Raw genomic sequence first — 18,619 nt, forward strand, 5'->3', positions numbered from 1 at the left:
ATGCCCACTTGAAAAGGAAGACAAAACTTTGTTTTTGCGTCTCATTGGAAAGACAACTCCTCTGACAGTGCTGCACTCCCTTAATTCTACATTGGATTGTCCGTGTCAATTAATTGCTCAAATCTCTGCAATGGACTTTATCCCACAACTTTCTGACACAGAGGCAAGTGTGAGCCACACTGATGCTTAACGGTTAATGGAACATCCTTAGTAATGGCCAGCCGGAATTAGTTGGCTGAGGTATTTGGTAAGTAGAGGGGTTACTGTTTAGAAAGTTATAGTTCTCAAAGGAGGATTCTGTTGAGAAGTTGGTTGATGGGGGGACAGGTGTGTGGTGGGAAAATCCTCTGTGCTGCACGGTTACCAAGTTTTAACATGTAATGAAAATAAAGGTCATTATCAAAAATAAGTGTGTTGACGGAGAGCCCACCTAGAGTCAAAGAAGGTTCCATCCAACAGGCTGCCATTGTAGTGATAGCGAATGAAGTCTCCAGACGCGATCTGTCGGGTGCAGTGCTCCGGGACAACCAGCTTCTCTATTGAGACTGTATCATTCTGGTTGTGCAGATCCAGCAGCAGCGTATCAAACACCAAGCTGGCCTGAGGGGGGATGTCACTACCTAATGGACAGAACGCCAGTGAAAGTTAAACTACAGAAAAATAGATTCAGACAGTTAAGTGTTCAGAGAGTATGCAAAATATCGTTACCTACTCAGGTGTACGCACTTCCTGCCAGGAGCCAGATAGAAACCCAAACACCCTGCTCCGAATTCAGGGACAATAATGTTGCACACCTAGGGATGCTCATCCTTCTCCTGGGCCAGCACCAGAGGAGAGTTTGGGTAAGCTAAAGTGTGTCTTTATTTCAATCTTATTATGGACTGGAACTCTTCCGAACCTCTTGTTCATCCAAAACCCCCATTCCCTAAACACATGACTCTCCCCACATCCTCGCTATGGTAAAATCAGTTTACCATCTCTTGCACCAAATCAGCCTTTCCCAGAACTTCAAACTGAAAAGCTTTTAATAGCCAAAGCTTCATGTCAGGTGACCACTGCTTGCGCCATCCTCCTTTTTGTGACCTTGGTGTTGCCCTGCCCTGCAAGGCTTTGCTCTTCACTGAGTTCTCATCAAGTTAGAAACTATTTTCTTCTCTGTTCATTCATGTTTTTGGGGGAAGGGTGCGATTGGTCTCAGCACCTTCCCAGTTACCAGCTTGTTGTAAACCTTGGAGGTGAATTTGCACATTTTGTCAAAAAAATATAGAAATTGTAGGGCAAATAAATGTCTTTGAGCCATGTATCAGGGTACAAAGGGACATCAGGCCTCAGTTAATTGCAAAAAACAAAAATAGCTGGAAAAGCTCTGCAGGTCTGACAGCATCTGTGGAGAGGAAGACAGAGTTAACGTTTCGAGTCCGTATGACTCTTCATCAGAACAGATAACTGTACCTATTTTTGTACCAGGCTGTTACATAAGAACATAAGAAATAGGAACAGGAGTAGACCATTCGGTCCCTCGAGCCTGCTCCGCCATTCAATAAGATCATGGCTGATGATCTTGTGTTTTGATTTCCACATTCCCATCTAACCCCGATAACCTTTGATTCCCTTGCCTAACCAGAATCTATCTACCTTTGCCTTAAAAATATTCAATGAGCCCACCTCCACCACCTTCTGAAGCAGAGAGTTCCAAAGTCGCACAACCCTCAGAAAAAAAAATTCTCCTCATCTCTGTCCTAAAAGGGCGATCCCTAATTTTAAAACAGTGCCCTCTAGTTCTGGACTCAGCCACAAGAGGAAACATCCTTTCGACACCCACCTTGTCAAGGCTGTTCAGGATCTTGTATACTTCAATCAAATCACCCCTCACTCTTCTAAACTCCAGTGGAAACAAGCCCAGTCTGTCCAACCTTTCCTCATAAGACAACCCGCTCATTCCAGGTATTAATCTGGCAAACCTCCTCTGAACCACCCCCAATGCATTTACATCCTTCCTTAAATAAAGGAAACCAAAACTGCACACAGTATTCGAGGAACCATTCTGGACTTGTATACCTGGGCGTCTCCTGCAAACATTCCAGATTCCAGATTCGTTGCCTTAGATACAGGAGCTGTTTTAACAGGAGATGGAAGCAGATGGTAGAAATGCTTATTACGTGAGTTTGTGTTTGGGAATGGGGGAGGGGGCTGTGGTGAGGGAAACCACACGAGAACAGGGAAATGACAGAGAGAGAGAGAGAGAGAGAGAGAGAGAGAGACTGATGCAGTCAGCACTGTCGTCTACTATATCAGTGCTCACGGACTCAAAGTCCTGTAATGAGCAGAAGCATCACAATCTCAAACATAGAGATAAACACAAAAAACTGCGGATGCTGGAAATCCAAAACAAAAACAGGAATAGCTGGAAAAACTCAGCAGGTCTGGCAGCATCGGCGGAGAATAACAAAGTTGACGTTTCAAGTCCTCATGACCCTTCAACAGAACTAAGTAAAAATAGGAGAGGGGTGAAATATAAGCTGGTTTAAGGTGGGGGGGTGGGGGGAGAGAAGTTGGGGGGGGGGCGTTGTAGGGACAAGCAAGCATTGATAGGAGCAGATAATCAAAAGATGTCACAGATAAAGGAACAAAGAGGTGTTGAAGGTGGTGATATTATCTAAAAGAATGTGCTAATTAAGAATGGATGGCAGGACACACAAGGTACAGCTCTAGAGGGGGTGGGGTGAAATAAGACTAAAAGGGCATAAAAGGTATAGATTTAAAAAGAATGGAAATAGGTGGGAAAAGAAAAATCTATATAAATTATTGGAAAAAACAAAAGGGAGGGGCAAGAAATGGAAAGGGGGTGGAGATGGAGGAGGGAGTTCAAGATCTAAAGTTGTTGAACTCAATATTCAGTCTGGAAGGCTGTAAAGTGCCTAGTCGGAAGATGAGGTGCTGTTCCTGCAGTTTGCGTTGAGCTTCACTGGAACAATGCAGCAAGCCAAGGACAGACATGTGGGCAAGAGAGCAGGATGGAGTGTTAAAATAGCAAGCGACAGGGAGGTCTGGGTCATTCTTGCGGACAGACCGAAGGTGTTCTGCAAAGCGGTCACCCAGTCTGCGTTTGGTCTCTCCAATGTAGAGGAGACCGCATTGGGAGCAACGAATGCAGTAGACTAAGTTGGGGGAAATGCAAGTGAAATGCTGCTTCACTTGAAAGGAGTGTTTGGGCCCTCGGACGGTGAGGAGAGAGGAAGTGAAGGGGCAGGTGTTGCATATTTTGCTTATGCATGGGGAGGTGCCGTAGGTGGGGGTTGAGGAGTAGGGGGTGATGGAGGAGTGGACCAGGGTGTCACAGAGGGAACGGTCCCTACGGAATGCTGCCAGGGGGAGTGAAGGGAAGATGTGTTTGGTGGTGGCATCATGCTGGAGTTGGTCCTAAGTCCTTCCCAGCTGTTAACAGTCAAATCCTTTGATATGATGTCAGTCATCTGTTCTCCCCTGCCCACTGACCTGACACTTCTGGGCAAGAGGCTATTAGCCTGTTTCTCTCCTGGTCTGAAGGCACAGGCTCATGCTGGGCTTTTGTCACCTCAGTCATTCTTTGTCCATCGAACTTAGATGAAGAATGATTATCAGCAGGCTATTTGACTGCCATGGCATCACAGTTGAGCACAATCCTATCCTGACTCAGTGTACACATGTTCCAAAAGGAATCACTGGATCAGGAACACTGGATAATTCCCAAAATTCCAGCTCAGCTACAATAAGACTTATTTTAAAAGCCTTGGCTACTGGGATAAGCATTGAACAGGAATCAAACTACGTCATCTTCCTAATCACACTAGACAGTAAACCAGCCTATCAAAGGATCCCAGACTAGGGGGAGAGGTAATTTGCTTCTACAGAGGAGAGGATGGTGGCGGGGAGTTGGGGGGGTTAAACCCAAGACTCTTGTCTCAAGGTTCCAGTATCATAAGCAACTCCCAGCGCAGATAGTTGGTCTTCAAGATTTCACTTACCATATCCAGTCTCTCCGTATGCCAGGAACGGAGGGATGATGATGATTCTCCTCTCTCCTACACACATCCCTAGGAGACCTTCATCCATCCCTTTGATTAACCAGCCAATGCCCACGTAGGTGTCGTAAGTCCTCATGCGATTGTGGCTGAGGGAGGAAGAGAGACTAAAGAATGAGAGTCAGAAGGAGCTGAGGAATTACTCACTGCCACTCCTGAGGCTGGGGCGGGGAAAGAGGGTATGGGTGGTGGGAGGGTGGAGAAAAAAAAGTGGAATTCAGCAGTGGGTCAAAATGCAAAAGGGACACCGACACTGGACTCTGGCTTCACCTTGGCAATACAGAAACAGGCCATTCAGCCCAGCAGGCCAGTGCTGGTGTTTATCCCCACACGAGCCTGCTCCTATTCCTCTTCATCTCACCCTATCAACATTTCCTTCTACCCCTTTCTCCCTCATGTGTTGATCCAGCTCCCCATTAAATCTTTCTATACTATTCAACTCAGCCATTCCCTGTGGCACCAATTTCCTCATTGTTACTTAAAAAAAGTAAAAATGCTTCTCCTGAACTCCCGATAAATGTTTCTAAACATTAACCTTTTTGGTTGTTGACACAGATGTTGGTTATCCTGCTGAGGGCTTCCAACATTTCTGGATTTAGTTGGAAGTTTTTAAATCAGTCATTTGTAATCATAATATCTAACCTGAAAGATAGCCAGCCACTAACCAATAAGAGTACCATGTTACACTGTGACAGAACTTCCCAAGATCCCTCTATTCCCAAATATGGACAAAAAGCAAGGGTTTGGGATTAGGTACGACCACTCTTTCAAACATCCAGCATAGACACAATGGGCCGAAAGTCATCCTCCTCATAGACTCTCAGACATTTACAGCACAGGAGGAGGCCATTCGGCCCATCATGTCCACGCCGGTCAACAAAGATCTGGCTGCACTAATCCCATTTTCCAGCGCTTGGCCCATAGCACTGGAGGCTATGGCAATGCAAGTGAACATCTAAATACTTCTTAAATGTTACGAGAGTTTCTGACTCAACCACCCTTTCAGGCAGTGAGTTCCAGACTCCCACTCCCTTTGGGAGAAAAAACCTCTCAACTCCCCTCCTTAGCCTTCTACCTCTTATGCCCCCTGGTTATTGACCCCACTACTAATGGAAAAAGTGCCTTCCAATCCACCCTATCTATGCCCCTCAATCTTATACACCTCTATCAGGTCCCCTTTCAAGCTTCACTGCTCCAAGGAAAACAACCCCAGCTTATCCTATCTTTCTTCATAGCTCAGACCCTCCAGCCCAGGCAGCATAGAAACTTACAGCTTCTGTGCTATAAGTTTCTACGATTCTGCTCCACACTGATTGAACTCAAGCCTGCGCTTTAGCTTCCCCACATGGTGAACTCCTGATACAGTTCTCCTATTGTCAGCTGTTGCCAAGAGGTGGCTCAAGGATATGAACACAGGAAGGGAAAGAAAAACACAGAATGAATGTACAGTAGTTCCAATAAATACTTTTATTTAATGGGCTCTTTCATATAGTGTCTAGGAGCTAGAATAATAACCCTGCCTCAACAGCAATAAAAACAACAACTCTGAACCAAACTTGGTCACATTCTACTGCTGGACAGACTCAGTGGAGGTCGAGAGACACCTGGAAGAGAAAGGCTGTCATAGGGAGAAGGGGATCAGGAACTCTTGCACACATTCCCCCCTACAAAAGGCTACAAGTCCAAAAGGCACTCAATCACTCCAAATGGGCTGGGATTGCTGCAAACGTGCTTAAATAGAATCTTAAACTATGTTTAAAAAAGTCATAAAGGGAGGATTTTAAATTACAGGCCAATAGGGACAAGCTGTGAGAGAGATACAAATAACTGGCTTTGTGAAGTGAGTTTGTGCCTGTCTGGTTCTAGGGACTGGGACTTCTATTTGACACAGCTCAATTATGTCATCACTAATTACAGGATAGGCAGAACCAATGGGGAGATGATTGGAGGATTTATCTGTTCTAATGAAAGGGAGGGAGGGTTCAAAATATCAATAAAGGAGCAACAGAAAAAAAACGACCAACATTGAAAATCTGAAACAAAAACAGAAAAACCTTGAAATAAGCAGTCTAATTAGTATATTGAGACATGGACAGGGGATGGGGAAAGTTCCAGGTGCACCCCTCCTTGAAAGTACTTGGAATATTTACATTGGAATAAAAGTGGCTCAGAGACAATCCTGAAAGAAACAGGTAAACTAGACGCCAGAGAAACACTTGATCTTACCACCAGCTCCAGGGCAAGGAGACACAGGTTCAGGGATAGACAAGGAAAGCTGAAAATTGGTGAATATGTGGCATGGTCCACCCAGGGAAGCAGTGGCATTTCAGGAGGGGAAGAATACATGTTTTGGTGGCCAGGTATTGAATGGCGTGAGAAGCAAAGTCTATAATCTTTGAGCCTAGCCCCGAGGATGTGAGTGCAAGTAATGGATTAGAAGGAATTGGAGAAAGTCTTTCCTACCCCTGTATTGTCTTCGATACTGAAGGGTTTTCAGAAATTTGGGGGATGCGTAGCGAGGGTGGGAAATGGAGGTCCGTTGCATATATTGAGTGATGCAGCATGGGTAACCACAGTCACCTTGGTTTCCTCGGGAATTGGGGGAGGAATTTCCCAAAGCTTTTCCTCAGATTTTTTCCCCTTTCGTCCTAATGAGTCAGCATTTAGAACTTGCATTTATATAGCATCTTTATACCACCTCAAGAAGTCCCAAAGTGCTCCACGGCCAATGAAGTACTTTGGGGAATTTAGGGAAAAGCTGTAGCCAATTTACACGCATCAAGAGCACACAAACAGCAACGAGATATACCATCAAATATCCCATTCAAGTGGAATGTTGGCTAGAACACTATCAATCAGGGAGGTAGCAGCATCCCATGCAGAGGCCCTTCTTCCTCTCCCTTTCCTGTTTGTACATTTCTTTGCCTTCCCACCCCTTACATCAAACACTAGGTTAGAGCAACTGCTACTGAGGACTTGATCCACATGGGAAATTGCAACACATAAGAGCACTGATCCTGCCCCACCCCACCCCAAACTCCTCCTTCACCTGGAATCGAAGAGTGTCCCGTTGAGCAGAGTGCCATTGTAGTGATATCGGATGTAGTCAGTGTTCTGCACTGCGCGGTTACAAGCCACCGGTCTGTACACAGTCTTTTTTTGCACCTTGTCATTATGGTTCCAGATATCATGAAGAATAACATCAAAGTAGAGCGTAGTATCAGGGGGGATGACATTGTCTGTGAATCAAAGAGGAGTGAAGAAAACTGTAGAAAAGGCAAGCACAGATACATTATATCATAGTTTAACCCCCTCCAGTTTTCCTCATCCTCTCCCAAGCTAGATTACCATTTTATGTCACTGGTTGCCATTCTGGTACCATTCCCAATTTACAAATAAAGATGGTGAGTTACGGAGGCCTCTCATTATCTTGCCCGGTCTGGCCTACGTGTGACTCCAGGCCCACAGAAATGCGGTTGACTCTTAAATACCCTCTGAAATGGCCTAGCAAGCCATTCAGTTCAATCCAATGAGGCAATAAATGCTGGCCTAGCCAGCGACACCCAAATCCAATGAATGGATAAAAAAAAAGAGCCATCTGGGGGAGTAGGGAAAGGCAGGAATGTTCTTACCAACTCCCTGGTTGCCATAGCCAAGATGAGGGGGAATGACAATACGACGCCGTTCATTCACACACATTCCTAGAAGTGCTTTATCCATTCCTGGGATCAGGCGACCCTTTCCCACTTGGACATTGAAGGTGTTATTGTGGTCATAGCTGAGAGAGTGGGAGAGAAGAATGAGGGGGAAAAGGAAAATCAGAATTAAATCTCAAATTACACAGTTAGATACACAGGAACCCCACTTCCCCATTTCCCTCCTCCCCCCTCATATTTCCTCCTACATGCTCCTCCCACTCAAAAATAAATAAAGAATGGTCCCTGGGTTCAATCTTTTTTCCCCATAGTGTGCATAACCCAGACACACAGTCCTGCCAGGCACCATTGCTGCCAAAATGGGCAGGACTTGCCCCACTCTGCAGGTTATCTGGCTTCATTCCATTATGTTGCATCCCTCCCATTGCTGCAGTGTAAATAACCCCAGACCCTTTGCACTGCTAACATTGCTCCTCATTGGGAGCTGCATATTAATGGGTGTGTAATTGGATTCAGGTGGTAGGCACTGACTGGGGACTCACAGGTGATCCTATATATAGAAGCAGACTTGAAACCATGGTGGTTGGATTGAAGGTGCATGTCTGTAATGTGTGTCATTGTCAATGAAATTGTGTACAAAGACTTGGTTCTGTTTCTATCTGCGCCATCCAGCTATCTGAACTGCATCAAAGGCAATGTCACTTCAGTCTGCAATACAGATGGAAGGGGTTGGAGGGAGCAGGTTCAAACACAACCAATGGGATCAAAGTCTGAGCTTATTGTGTTGGCATAGAAACAGGAGACAGGCTGCATTACCACACTGCAAGGTCCAGCCAATTAAGGGCCAGAAGGGACATGCAGAGCTGCACAGTTCCCTAACCCCCAACCTGCAGGTATTTATGAAAGAAGCACAACTATTGTATATTGTATAATGTATTCATATTTTTTTGCTTTCAGCCTTTGGCTCAGTGGTTTCACTCTACCCTCCTGGGCTCAAGTCCCCATTCCAGAGACGTGGTCACAGAATCTAGGCTGACACTCCAGTGCAGTACTGAGGGAGTGCTGCACAGTTGGAGGTGCCTTCTTTGGGATGAAGTATTAAACTAAGGCTCTGCCCTCTCAGGTGCCAAGGCACTATGTTGAAGAAGAGCAGGGGAGTTCTCCCCAGTGTCCAGGCCAATATTTATCCCTCAACCCACGTCAATTTAAAAATATTTGATCACATTGTGTTTGTGGGAGCTTGCTGTGCGCAAGTTGGCTGCAGTCTTTCCGAAATTATAACAGTGGCTGCACTTCAAAAAGCAATGCATGGCCATTTGGAAAGTGCTGGCATGGTGCAGATTTGGGAGTGGGTGATGTGGCAATTGACAGGAAGTTCGGCAAAAGTGTTTCCTCTCTTTGTGAGGGGGTGGGGGAGGTTATGGAGAAAAAGGTTTAGATTTGACAGTGCGTATCGGGATCGCAGGATTATATTAACATTCTCCAAGACTGAAGAGTAAATAAATTTAGAAATTCTTCCTCTACGTTACATTGTTTAAAAAAAAACACATTTTCCCAGCGCCTACAGCGAGTCACAATCACAAAAAGAATACTTTTTTTAAAAAAAAGTCATGAAAAGGTTCGGGGGTTAAATGGATAATTGAAAGGGGAAAGAGGCATCTTAAAAAGCTCAGTAAAACGATGTTGTAAAGCGACAGGCTGTAGTTGAACAGTGAGCATTTACAATTAGTAATGAAACCCGCTATCGCGGCGGCGGCGGCTGTGATCTCGGAGTGAAGTTTGATAAAAGTGAACCAGTGCCAGGAGGAACTTATCAATTTTAAACAGTTTTTATTCCATACTTGTTCTTTTTACCTGGAGTCGAATTTCTTCCCATCTGCGAAGGTGCCATTGTAATGATAACGGATGAAATCGCCGCTCTGTACCTCCCGGGAACACTCCGAGGGGATGAAGTATCTGTCAACGAGGACATCAGACAGGGGTCCCGGCTCACAGACAACCAGAGCGAACAGGAGACACACACCGGGGAGCATCGGGGTACTCATTGTGAAACCGACCTGGGAAAGTTACAAAGTTACTGAAACCGACCTGGGAAAGTTACAAAGTTACTGAAACCGACCTGGGAAAGTTACAAAGTTACTGAAACCGACCTGGGAAAGTTACAAAGTTACTGAAACCGACCTGGGAAAGTTACAAAGTTACTGAAACCGACCTGGAAAAGTTAAAGTTACGGAAACCGACCTGGAAAAGTTACAAAGATACTGAAATGGGAAAATTACCAAGCTGGGGCTGATGCAGATTTTAAGGGATGTCTTCTCTGTGACGAACTAAGCTTCGTCTAACTCGCCTCATACATCTCCAGCCCCCTCCCTTAGATTTTTTTTTCTCTGGAATGTTGTAAACGTGTAAGGCGGTCTTCCCGGGATATAGCTGTCCTTGGATGGCAGCTCCGCCTATCCCACATGAACATGCTCTGACCAATGTTTCCTGAGTTAAATCCGGATCAGAAGCAACAGCCCCCAGTATTGTCCCCTCTTTTGCAGCCGGACTCTCCGTGATGGAAAAGTCAGCGAATAGTTTGTGAATGTTACCGATGGGAATCAGGGAAAACAGCTTCACTCCATAAAGCAGCGAGATCCAGAGAATCAGGACCTCTTCCTGTGGGGATTCCTTCGGGTCCTAAAGCCCATGACCTTGCTTTTCGCTTTGAGTGGTCGGCATCCCTTCTTATTCTGAGCCCCTTTACCGTTTGCAGGAACATCACCTTTAGGTATTATGCATTGAACAAAGTAGAAAATGCCTCTCCTGTCCTGAAGGTGGAGTACAGTCTTCATGGGCTGCAGCCAAGCCGAGTACCACAGTCTAGGGTAAAGATGGGCAGGATTTTCCATTGTAAGGGCATCACAGCCACCCCCACACCCCCTCTTTACCTAGCACCCATCCATTTCCCAGTAGATAATGATGAGCAGAAACAAAACCATACGTCAACTCTTTTCTTCTCCGCCGATGCTGCCAGAAACAAAACCATTCCAGACGAGGAACACCGACTCAATGAGAGGTTGTGGAAGTAACACAAATCTGAAAAGAAATAGGGGATGAGAATAAAGGTCAGACCAAGCTAACAGACAAGAGAAAGATAGACGGTCAGGGGATAAATACAGTCATATATAAAACACACAACTATAAAAGGACTGTTAAACATAAAGTAAAAGGTAACTATTAAAGACAAATTAAACTGCCTATAGAGTAATGCAACATACGAATTAGGAGCAGGAGTAGGCCATTCGGCTCCTTGGGCCTGCTGCACCATTCAATAAGGCCCTGTCCGATCTAATAGTGGCCTCAACTTCATATTCCACCTACCCCCGACATACATCACCCAGAAAAGTTGAAACCCATGGAATAAAAGGTACACGCATATGGAATTGGCTGAGAGACAGGAAACAGAAAGGAGTGGTGAAGGGTCGTTTTTCAGGCTGGAGGAAGGTGTACCCAGGAGTTGGTACTTAGGATCACTGCTTTCCCTGATATATATTAATGACTTTGATTTGGAAATAATTTCAAAAGTTGCAGATAGTACCACACCTGGAAGTATAGGGAACTGTGAGGTAGATAATGATAGAATTCAAAAGAACATAAACTGACTGGTGGGATGGGCAACATGTGGCAGATGAAATTTAATGCAAAGAAGTGTAAAGTGATACATTTCAATAGGAAGAATGAGGAGAGGTAGTATAAAACAAATTATACAAGCCTAAGAGAGGTGCAGGAACGGAGAAACCTGGGGTATATGTGCACAAATCATTGAAGATGGCAGGGCAGGTTGAGAAAGTGGTTAAAAGGGCATATGTGATCCTGTGCTTTATAAATTCTCTGTATCCCTGCAATTTTTTTCTCTTCAGACAGTTATCTAATTCCCTTCTGAAAACCACATTTGAACCTGCCTTCACCACACCCTCAGACAGTCAATTCCAAATCCTAACAACCCGTTGCGTAAGAAAGATTTTTCTCCTCTCACCTTTGATCCTTTAGCCAATCAATGGAAATCAGTGCCTACTGGTTCTTGATCCTTTTGCCAATGGGAACAGTTTCTCACTCTCTACTCTGTCTAAACCCTTCATGCTTTTCAACACCTCTAACAAATCTCCTCTCAACCTTCTCTTCTCTAAGAAGAACAACCCCGGCTTCTCCAATCTATCTACGTAACTAAAGTCCCTAACCCCTAGAAACATTCTTGTAAATGTTTTCTGCAAGCACTCATTCTCAAATCTTCACATCCTTCCTAAAGTGTAGTGCCAAGAATTGGACACAATACTCCAGTTGAGGCTGAACTACTTATAATTATGGGGTTTCTAAAATTATTTTATTTTTGGACAGTAGCTTTAAATTTAGGGTATATGAAGGGGGTCATGTGACCTGTTCTGAAGTCTGCCTGACAGTAATCCTGGGTGGTTTGATTGTTAGAGATAGAAGGGAGGTTTAGATTGTTTTACTGCAAAGAAGATGCAAAGTATTTATTCTCGGAGACAATGGCAGCAGTCTTTGTGTTTAGAGTGACCTGTCCCTGAGTCTCCCAAAGTCCCAGAAAGATGTTGAAGGTATCGGGTTGTAAACAGTTGTGCTGCAAATTGTCCATTTACTTCTAACATGAAAGTAAGTTGAGATCAAGAATAGCTAATCAACATTTCTACCTGGGTATAAGGTTGGTGTGTTTCACATTGCCATGGGGAAGAGGGCAGAGGAAGTCATTTTTGAGATCAGATCACAGGCTTCCCTACAAATCAGCGAACATCAGAGGCAGAGAGCAGAGGTTCTCTGTGGACAGCAGAGAGAAAAGACTGTTTGACTTTGTGAGCTACCACGCCCAGATGTGGGAGGGAAACTGTCTCTAGTGGAAGAGGTGAATTCTGCAGCCATCTGCAGACTGTAGATCTGTTCTGGTGTGGCCAGAGGAAAGAGTCATCAGAACTGGCTTTACTGCTGGTGGTGGATCAAAGGAATTCTCCAAAAACCTAGGAAAGTGCCTTGAGATGGTCACTTGAAGTTACTACTCCAGCAAAATGGGAATTTGGGAACCCATTGGAAGCTGGGAGCAACTGTGGACTGCTTGCATTAAGGACAGTAACTCCATGGAGAGTGCGAGGGGAAGGTTCCTCTCTATGGTTTAAAGTATAAGTTTCCTTTAAAAAAGAAAATAGTGTTCAGTCATAGTGCTTTTAGTCATTTGTGCAGTAAAAGTTTTAAAACATGAAATCTTGACATGTCATTCTTTCAGCTATTAACTGGAAGTTTTCATTTCTTTTTAAATGTTCTTGGTCTCTACAGAGATCGTACCATGGTGTTTTATAAAGGTTCATCATAATTTCCTTGATTTTGTATTCAATACTTCTATTTATAAAGTCAGTGAGCTCCTTTTCATCATATCCTGCAATTTTTTTTTACAGGCCAATTATCCTACTTATCTCATTTTAATTCATTTCTTAATCCATTTAAGGGCCACATTTGTTTAGGTAGTTTTGGGGATGTATTTATCTTGCATGCTCAGCTTTCTAGCTTTTAAAATGACCCACTTGTCTTCTACTAAAGTGTTGCTGGACAACCTTTCCCAATTTATCTGTTTTTATTATTCCTTTATTTCATCAAGGTTAAAACTCTGAAAGTTATATACCTGGCTCCTGGCAGGTATTATTTTGCACCCTGGCTGACTTTTCCCACTCCCTTGCACAGCCCTGCTCAGCTCTATATCTTTGAGTTGCCATTTCAGCTGAAAATAGCTCATCCAGAAGTTAAAAGCAAAACACTGCGGATGCTGAAAATCTGAAACAAAAATACTGCGGATGCTGGAAATCTGAAACAAAAACAGAAAATGCTGGAAAAACTCATCAGATGCGGCTGAACCCAGAAGTTAACTTTTTAAAAAGATACAAATTCTTCCTTCCTTTAAATAACTTCAATTATTTCAATGAAATTTTATCTCATATACTCCTGAAAGTTGCGAATCTATTAAAAGACCCAATTTAGATTAAAATATATGATTTCATTATGTCCCAATATTGTGCTGTTAAATATTTTTGAAAGTTTACATTATTCACAAAACATGCAGAGCGAGATTGTCGTTTTCAGTTTAGATCCTTACTCAGAATTATATTTTGTGTTTCGCTTGTTTTGGGGGGAATGGGACAGATTGTTTATCTCACCCTGTTGCACAGTTACCCTGAAAATCAGTTTTTCAATTTGTTTCCAACGTGGTCTATTTGAGATAACTTATTTCAGAGGCTTGTGTCTGCACTCAGTTTTTGCACCCTCTGCATCTATTCAACATCATCTCTGCTTTACCAATTGGACATTAGAATGAGAAAGCAAGAGAGACAGCACATGTGCAAAGAAGGTATACTCAAACAAACACTATCCCCAACTCAGGAAAATGCAACAGTTTGGTATACTGGATAGCAAGTTTTAATGGAATGTGCTGCTCCCTGGTGCGAAACCCCCGAATAGAAGCGATGGGCTGTTTGTGCAGAATAAAAGCAAGCAACAATCGGGCAGTTACTGTGCAAAGTGGGCTGCAACAAAACAGTTTCACTGTTGCAGCATTATGGGTGGGCTGGCTACATGGGGTATTGGGGACTTTTCCGCAACTACCTCGTGAATGAGTTGAAAGATCATCGACCTGAAACATTCAGGCTGTATTTCCGTACAGCTGCTGTCTGAGCTGCTGAGTGTGACTCTGGTCGGTAGACAGGAAGACCTGTTTCCCCTAGCTGAGGGGTCAATTACCAGGGGGCACAGATTTAAGGTGATTGGTAGAAGGATTAGGGGGGACGCGAGGAAAAACTTTTTCACCCAGAGGGTGGTGGGCGTCTGGAATTCACAGCCTAAGGTAGTGATTGAGACTGAAACGCTCAACTCATTTATAAGGTACCTGGATCTTCATCTGAAGTGCTGTAAGCTGCAAGGCTACAGACCAGGTGCTGGAAATGAGCGGCTAGTTTCTTTTTTCTCTTTACGGTTGGCGCAGACATGATGGGCTGAATGGCCTCTTTCTGCACCATCACTTTTCTATGGTTCTATCTTAAAGGGACCACATCATCGCAGTTTGTTCCACTCAGTGGATCTACTCCCCTCCTTTTATTCCCAAACTTGACAGGACCTCTGACCCTCCTCCTTTCTGGTGATTGGCCAGTTGCATTTTGCAATTTGACTGGCTTCACCTCCACCCCTCCCACCCGCAGAGTTGGGATTCCTTGAAATGAGCTCCTCCTGAGAAAGTACGGAGTGAATGGTCCGAAATTATTTTCATAATCCAGGCTAGAATTGGTATGTGAGAGGCTTCATTTCACAAGGATACTTGTCCACCTTACACATCCGCTGGAACTTCCCTCAAGGATTCAGAGTAGTTTGAGGCAGGGATGAAGACAATGGCTTCGGTCTGGAAGAAATTACAGTTCAACTAAAACTGGATGTTAGGCGTACAGTCGGACAGCACTGAAACAGGGGGCAGACTGAGGGAGGTGAGCGGGGTGCCATCAGTGTGCATCATAGAAGCTGGCCCCATGTTTTGAGGATGATATCACCAAGGAGCTGGAGGTAGGCTAAGAAGAGGAGGAGACTGTAGATGGACCCTTGGAGTTGAGGATGCAGGCATTGGAAGAGAAGTCATATTGCAGATACAATTTGTTCGGTGAGAGTGGAACCAAGCGAGTGCAGTCCCACCCACTGAGCCAGATAAACGAAGAGAGGAAAATGGTGGGGTCAACCGGACTGAGGAATGGTGGAAGAAGATGAGAAGGGATAAAAACAGAAAATGCTGGAAAAACTCAGCAGGTCTGGCAGCACCTGTGGAGAGAGAAACAGAGTTCAGAAGAAAACATCCTGACTTGGAAATATATCAGCCGTTCCTTCACTGTCGCTGGGTCAAAATCCTGGAACTACCTCCCTAACAACACTGTGGATGTACCTACACCACAGGGACTGCAGCGGTTCAAGAAGGCAACTCACCGCCACCTTCTCAAAGGCAATTAGGGATGGGCAATAAATGCTGGCCCAGCCAGCGAAGCCCACATCCCGTGAATGAATAAAAAAAAGTCATACAGACCCAAAACATTAACTCAGTTTCTCTCTCCACAGATGCTGTCAGACCTGCTGAGTTTTTCCAGCATTTTCTGTTTTTATTTCAAACTTTCAGCATCCGCAGTATTTTGCTAGAAAGGGTCATTCAGAATCCTGCCAGCCACAGAGAATGGGTTTGTGATTTTGTTCAGAGCTGTAAAACCCAAATATGAATGGGGACTTGAAGGAATGCTGGTCATGAATTTGGGAGAAACTGGCATGTTCAAGCGGAGGGAAAGGAGGTTAGAGATGGAAAGGAGGTTTGAAAGAAGGAGTATTTTTTGAGAGAATGCTGTAAGGAAAAGAGATCATTAAATATGTCCTTTTCTGGGTTTTTGGGAGGGTGGGGGACAACCAGGAAGGCAAGTTGGTGGTCAGGGGTTAGTGAGTTTGGCATAGGTGGAGCAGGAAGTGTGCTACTGATGACCTAAGTGTAGAGAGGCATGGGGGGAGATAGAAAAATTGGAGAAACAGAAGGATGAAGGTTCTGAAATACTGAGCGGGGAGTTTAGAGGGAGTTTGTGTGGTGACCAGGAGGAAAATGTAAAGATGGTTTCTGTCTCAATGACAATGGAATCTGTTGATTACTTATACTGGTTGGATTTGAAAAGAAAAACTTGCATTTTATTTAGCACCTTTCATGACGTCAAGACATATTAATAGGCTTTACAGCCCAATCAAGTACTTTTGAAGTGTAGCCCCTGTTATAATGTAGGAAACACAGCAATCAATTTGCACACAGCAAGTTCCCACCAATAATAATGTGATAATGAGCAGGCAACCTGGTGATTTACAGAGACTGCAGAGTGATATAGAAATGTAAGTATTTATTTCCTTGTAACTAACTGGCGCTGTAACTGTCCTGGAAGTGTTTGATGGGCACAGTGTAGAGGGAGATTTACTCTGTATCTAACACCGTGCTGTACCTGTCCTGGGAGTGTTTGATGGGGACAGTGTAGAGGGAGCTTTACTCTGTATCTAACCCCGTGCTGTACCTGCCCTGGGAGTGTTTGATGGGGACAGTGTAGAGGGAGCTTTACTCTGTATCTAACCCCGTGCTGTACCTGTCCTGGGAGTGTTTGATGGGGAGAGTGTAGAGGTAGCTTTTCTCTGTATCTAACCCTGTGCTGTACCTGTCCTGGGAGTGTTTGATGGGGACAGTGTAGAGGGAGATTTACTCTGTATCTAACCCCGTGCTGTACCTGCCCTGGGAGTGTTTGATGGGGACAGTGTAGAGGGAGCTTTACTATGTATCTAACCCCGTGCTGTACCTGTCCTGGGAGTGTTTGATGGGGACAGTGTAGAGGGAGCTTTACTCTGTATCTAACCCCGTGCTGTACCTGCCCTGGGAGTGTTTGATGGGGACTTTACTCTGTTTAAAGTTGACCTGCGGGGGAGGTGGGGGGGGGGCACACAAAACCATCGAAATTACAAATTGACCCGAGGTTGTAATTTAAAAACCTGGAGTTGGTGTGATTAGGAGGGGGGCGGGCTCTAAGACCCTGCTGTCTCCCTGCCTGCCTCTTCCTTGGATGTGCTACAGGGCCTGTCTCTGTCAGCTCCCCGGCTACGTGCAGGCAGTCAGTAGCGGGGCAAGGGGAATGGAGCGGGGCGGGCGGTGCGGGCTGACCGGGGCTGCGCTCCTCCTGAGCGCTCTGCTGCTGCTGGCGGGAGGCCAGTACGAGAAGTACAGTTTCCGAAGTTTCCCGGAGGGTGAGCTGATACCCCTGGACTCCGCTTACCGCTACTCCCTGGAGCAGTACGTGGCTGAGAACTGGCGAGAGAGCATCAGGTACCTGGAGCTCAGCCTCCGCGTCCACCGGCTGCTGAGGGAGAGCCAGCTTCACTGTACCAGCAACTGCAGCCTGGCCCGGGCCGAGCGGCCAACTCCACTTCCCGGGAACCTGACGGAGCTCCGAGCGTTTTCCGGATCCTGCATCGCGCCGCCTGCATCAGGAGGTGTAAACAGACCCTCCCCGTCTTCAGACTCGCCTCCCCGCAGAGGGAGACCCTGCAACAGTTCGAAACCCGGATTCCCTACAAATACTTGGAGAATGCTTACTTCCAGGTAGGAATCCTCCCGGGAATTAGCCAATGGCAACGTCAGACCGGGAATATCATTCTCAAATCAGTTACCTGAACATTGGATCCACTGGATAAAATACAAACTTCATCACATCATCTTTTATATTTCACACAATTTCCCACTTTGAGCCATTTGTTGCTGGTCTGAGTGTGTTTGGCGGGTGGGGGGGGGTGGTGGGGGTAGGGGGGTGCGGGGGTAGAGGGGTGGGGTAGAGTGGGGGGGGTAGGGGGGTGGGGGGTAGAGTGGGGGGGTGGGGTAGGGGGTAGGGGGGTGGGGTAGAGTGGGGGGGGTAGGGGGGTGGGGGGGGTAGGGGGGTGGGGGGGGTAGAGTGGGGGGGGTAGAGTGGGGGGTAGAGTGGGGTGTAGAGTGGGGGCTGGGGGGTGTAGAGTGGGGGCTGGGGGGGTAGAGTGGGGGGGTGGGGGTAGAGTGGGGGGGCGGGGGCGGGTGGTGAGGGTAGAGTGGGGGTGGGGGGCGGGGGTAGAGTGGGGGTGGGGGTAGAGTGGGGGGTGGGGGTGGGGTAGAGTGGGGGGGGTGGGGGGCAGGGGTAGAGTGGGGGGGTGGGGGGCGGGGGTAGAGTGGGGGGTGGGGGTAGAGTGGGGGGTGGGGGTGGGGGTGGGGGCGGGGGTAGAGTGGGGGGTGGGGGGCGGGGGTAGGGTGGGGGGGTGGGGGGCGGGGGTAGGGTGGGGGCTAGAGTGGGGGGGTGGGGG

General features: G+C 46.0%; 2 protein-coding genes across 2 annotated transcripts in view; one reads left to right on the top strand and one right to left on the bottom strand.

Moving 5' to 3' along the window:
- LOC144667896 (peptidyl-prolyl cis-trans isomerase FKBP10-like) overlaps positions 1–10,285 on the bottom strand; it is a 28,151-nt gene extending 17,866 nt beyond the window's left edge. Inside the window, exons 1-6 of the mRNA XM_078529489.1 lie at positions 9,997–10,285; positions 9,572–9,774; positions 7,694–7,839; positions 7,111–7,300; positions 4,005–4,150; positions 431–620 (exon numbers count right to left, since the gene is read on the bottom strand). Coding sequence (XP_078385615.1) covers positions 431–620; positions 4,005–4,150; positions 7,111–7,300; positions 7,694–7,839; positions 9,572–9,762 — 863 coding nt within the window. The 5' untranslated portion in view covers positions 9,763–9,774; positions 9,997–10,285. The remainder of the gene's footprint in view (positions 1–430; positions 621–4,004; positions 4,151–7,110; positions 7,301–7,693; positions 7,840–9,571; positions 9,775–9,996) is intronic.
- A 7,142-nt stretch (positions 10,286–17,427) lies between these two features.
- The window catches only part of LOC144667900 (endoplasmic reticulum protein SC65-like), a 22,098-nt gene continuing 20,906 nt past the window's right edge, over positions 17,428–18,619 (top strand). The window contains 2 exon segments of the mRNA XM_078529494.1: positions 17,428–17,749; positions 17,752–17,894. Of these exon segments, the coding sequence (XP_078385620.1) occupies positions 17,428–17,749; positions 17,752–17,894 (465 nt within the window).

The sequence above is a fragment of the Cetorhinus maximus genome, chromosome 25 (genome assembly GCF_964194155.1).
Source record: "Cetorhinus maximus chromosome 25, sCetMax3.hap1.1, whole genome shotgun sequence".
In the NCBI taxonomy this organism is placed as follows: domain Eukaryota; kingdom Metazoa; phylum Chordata; class Chondrichthyes; order Lamniformes; family Cetorhinidae; genus Cetorhinus; species Cetorhinus maximus.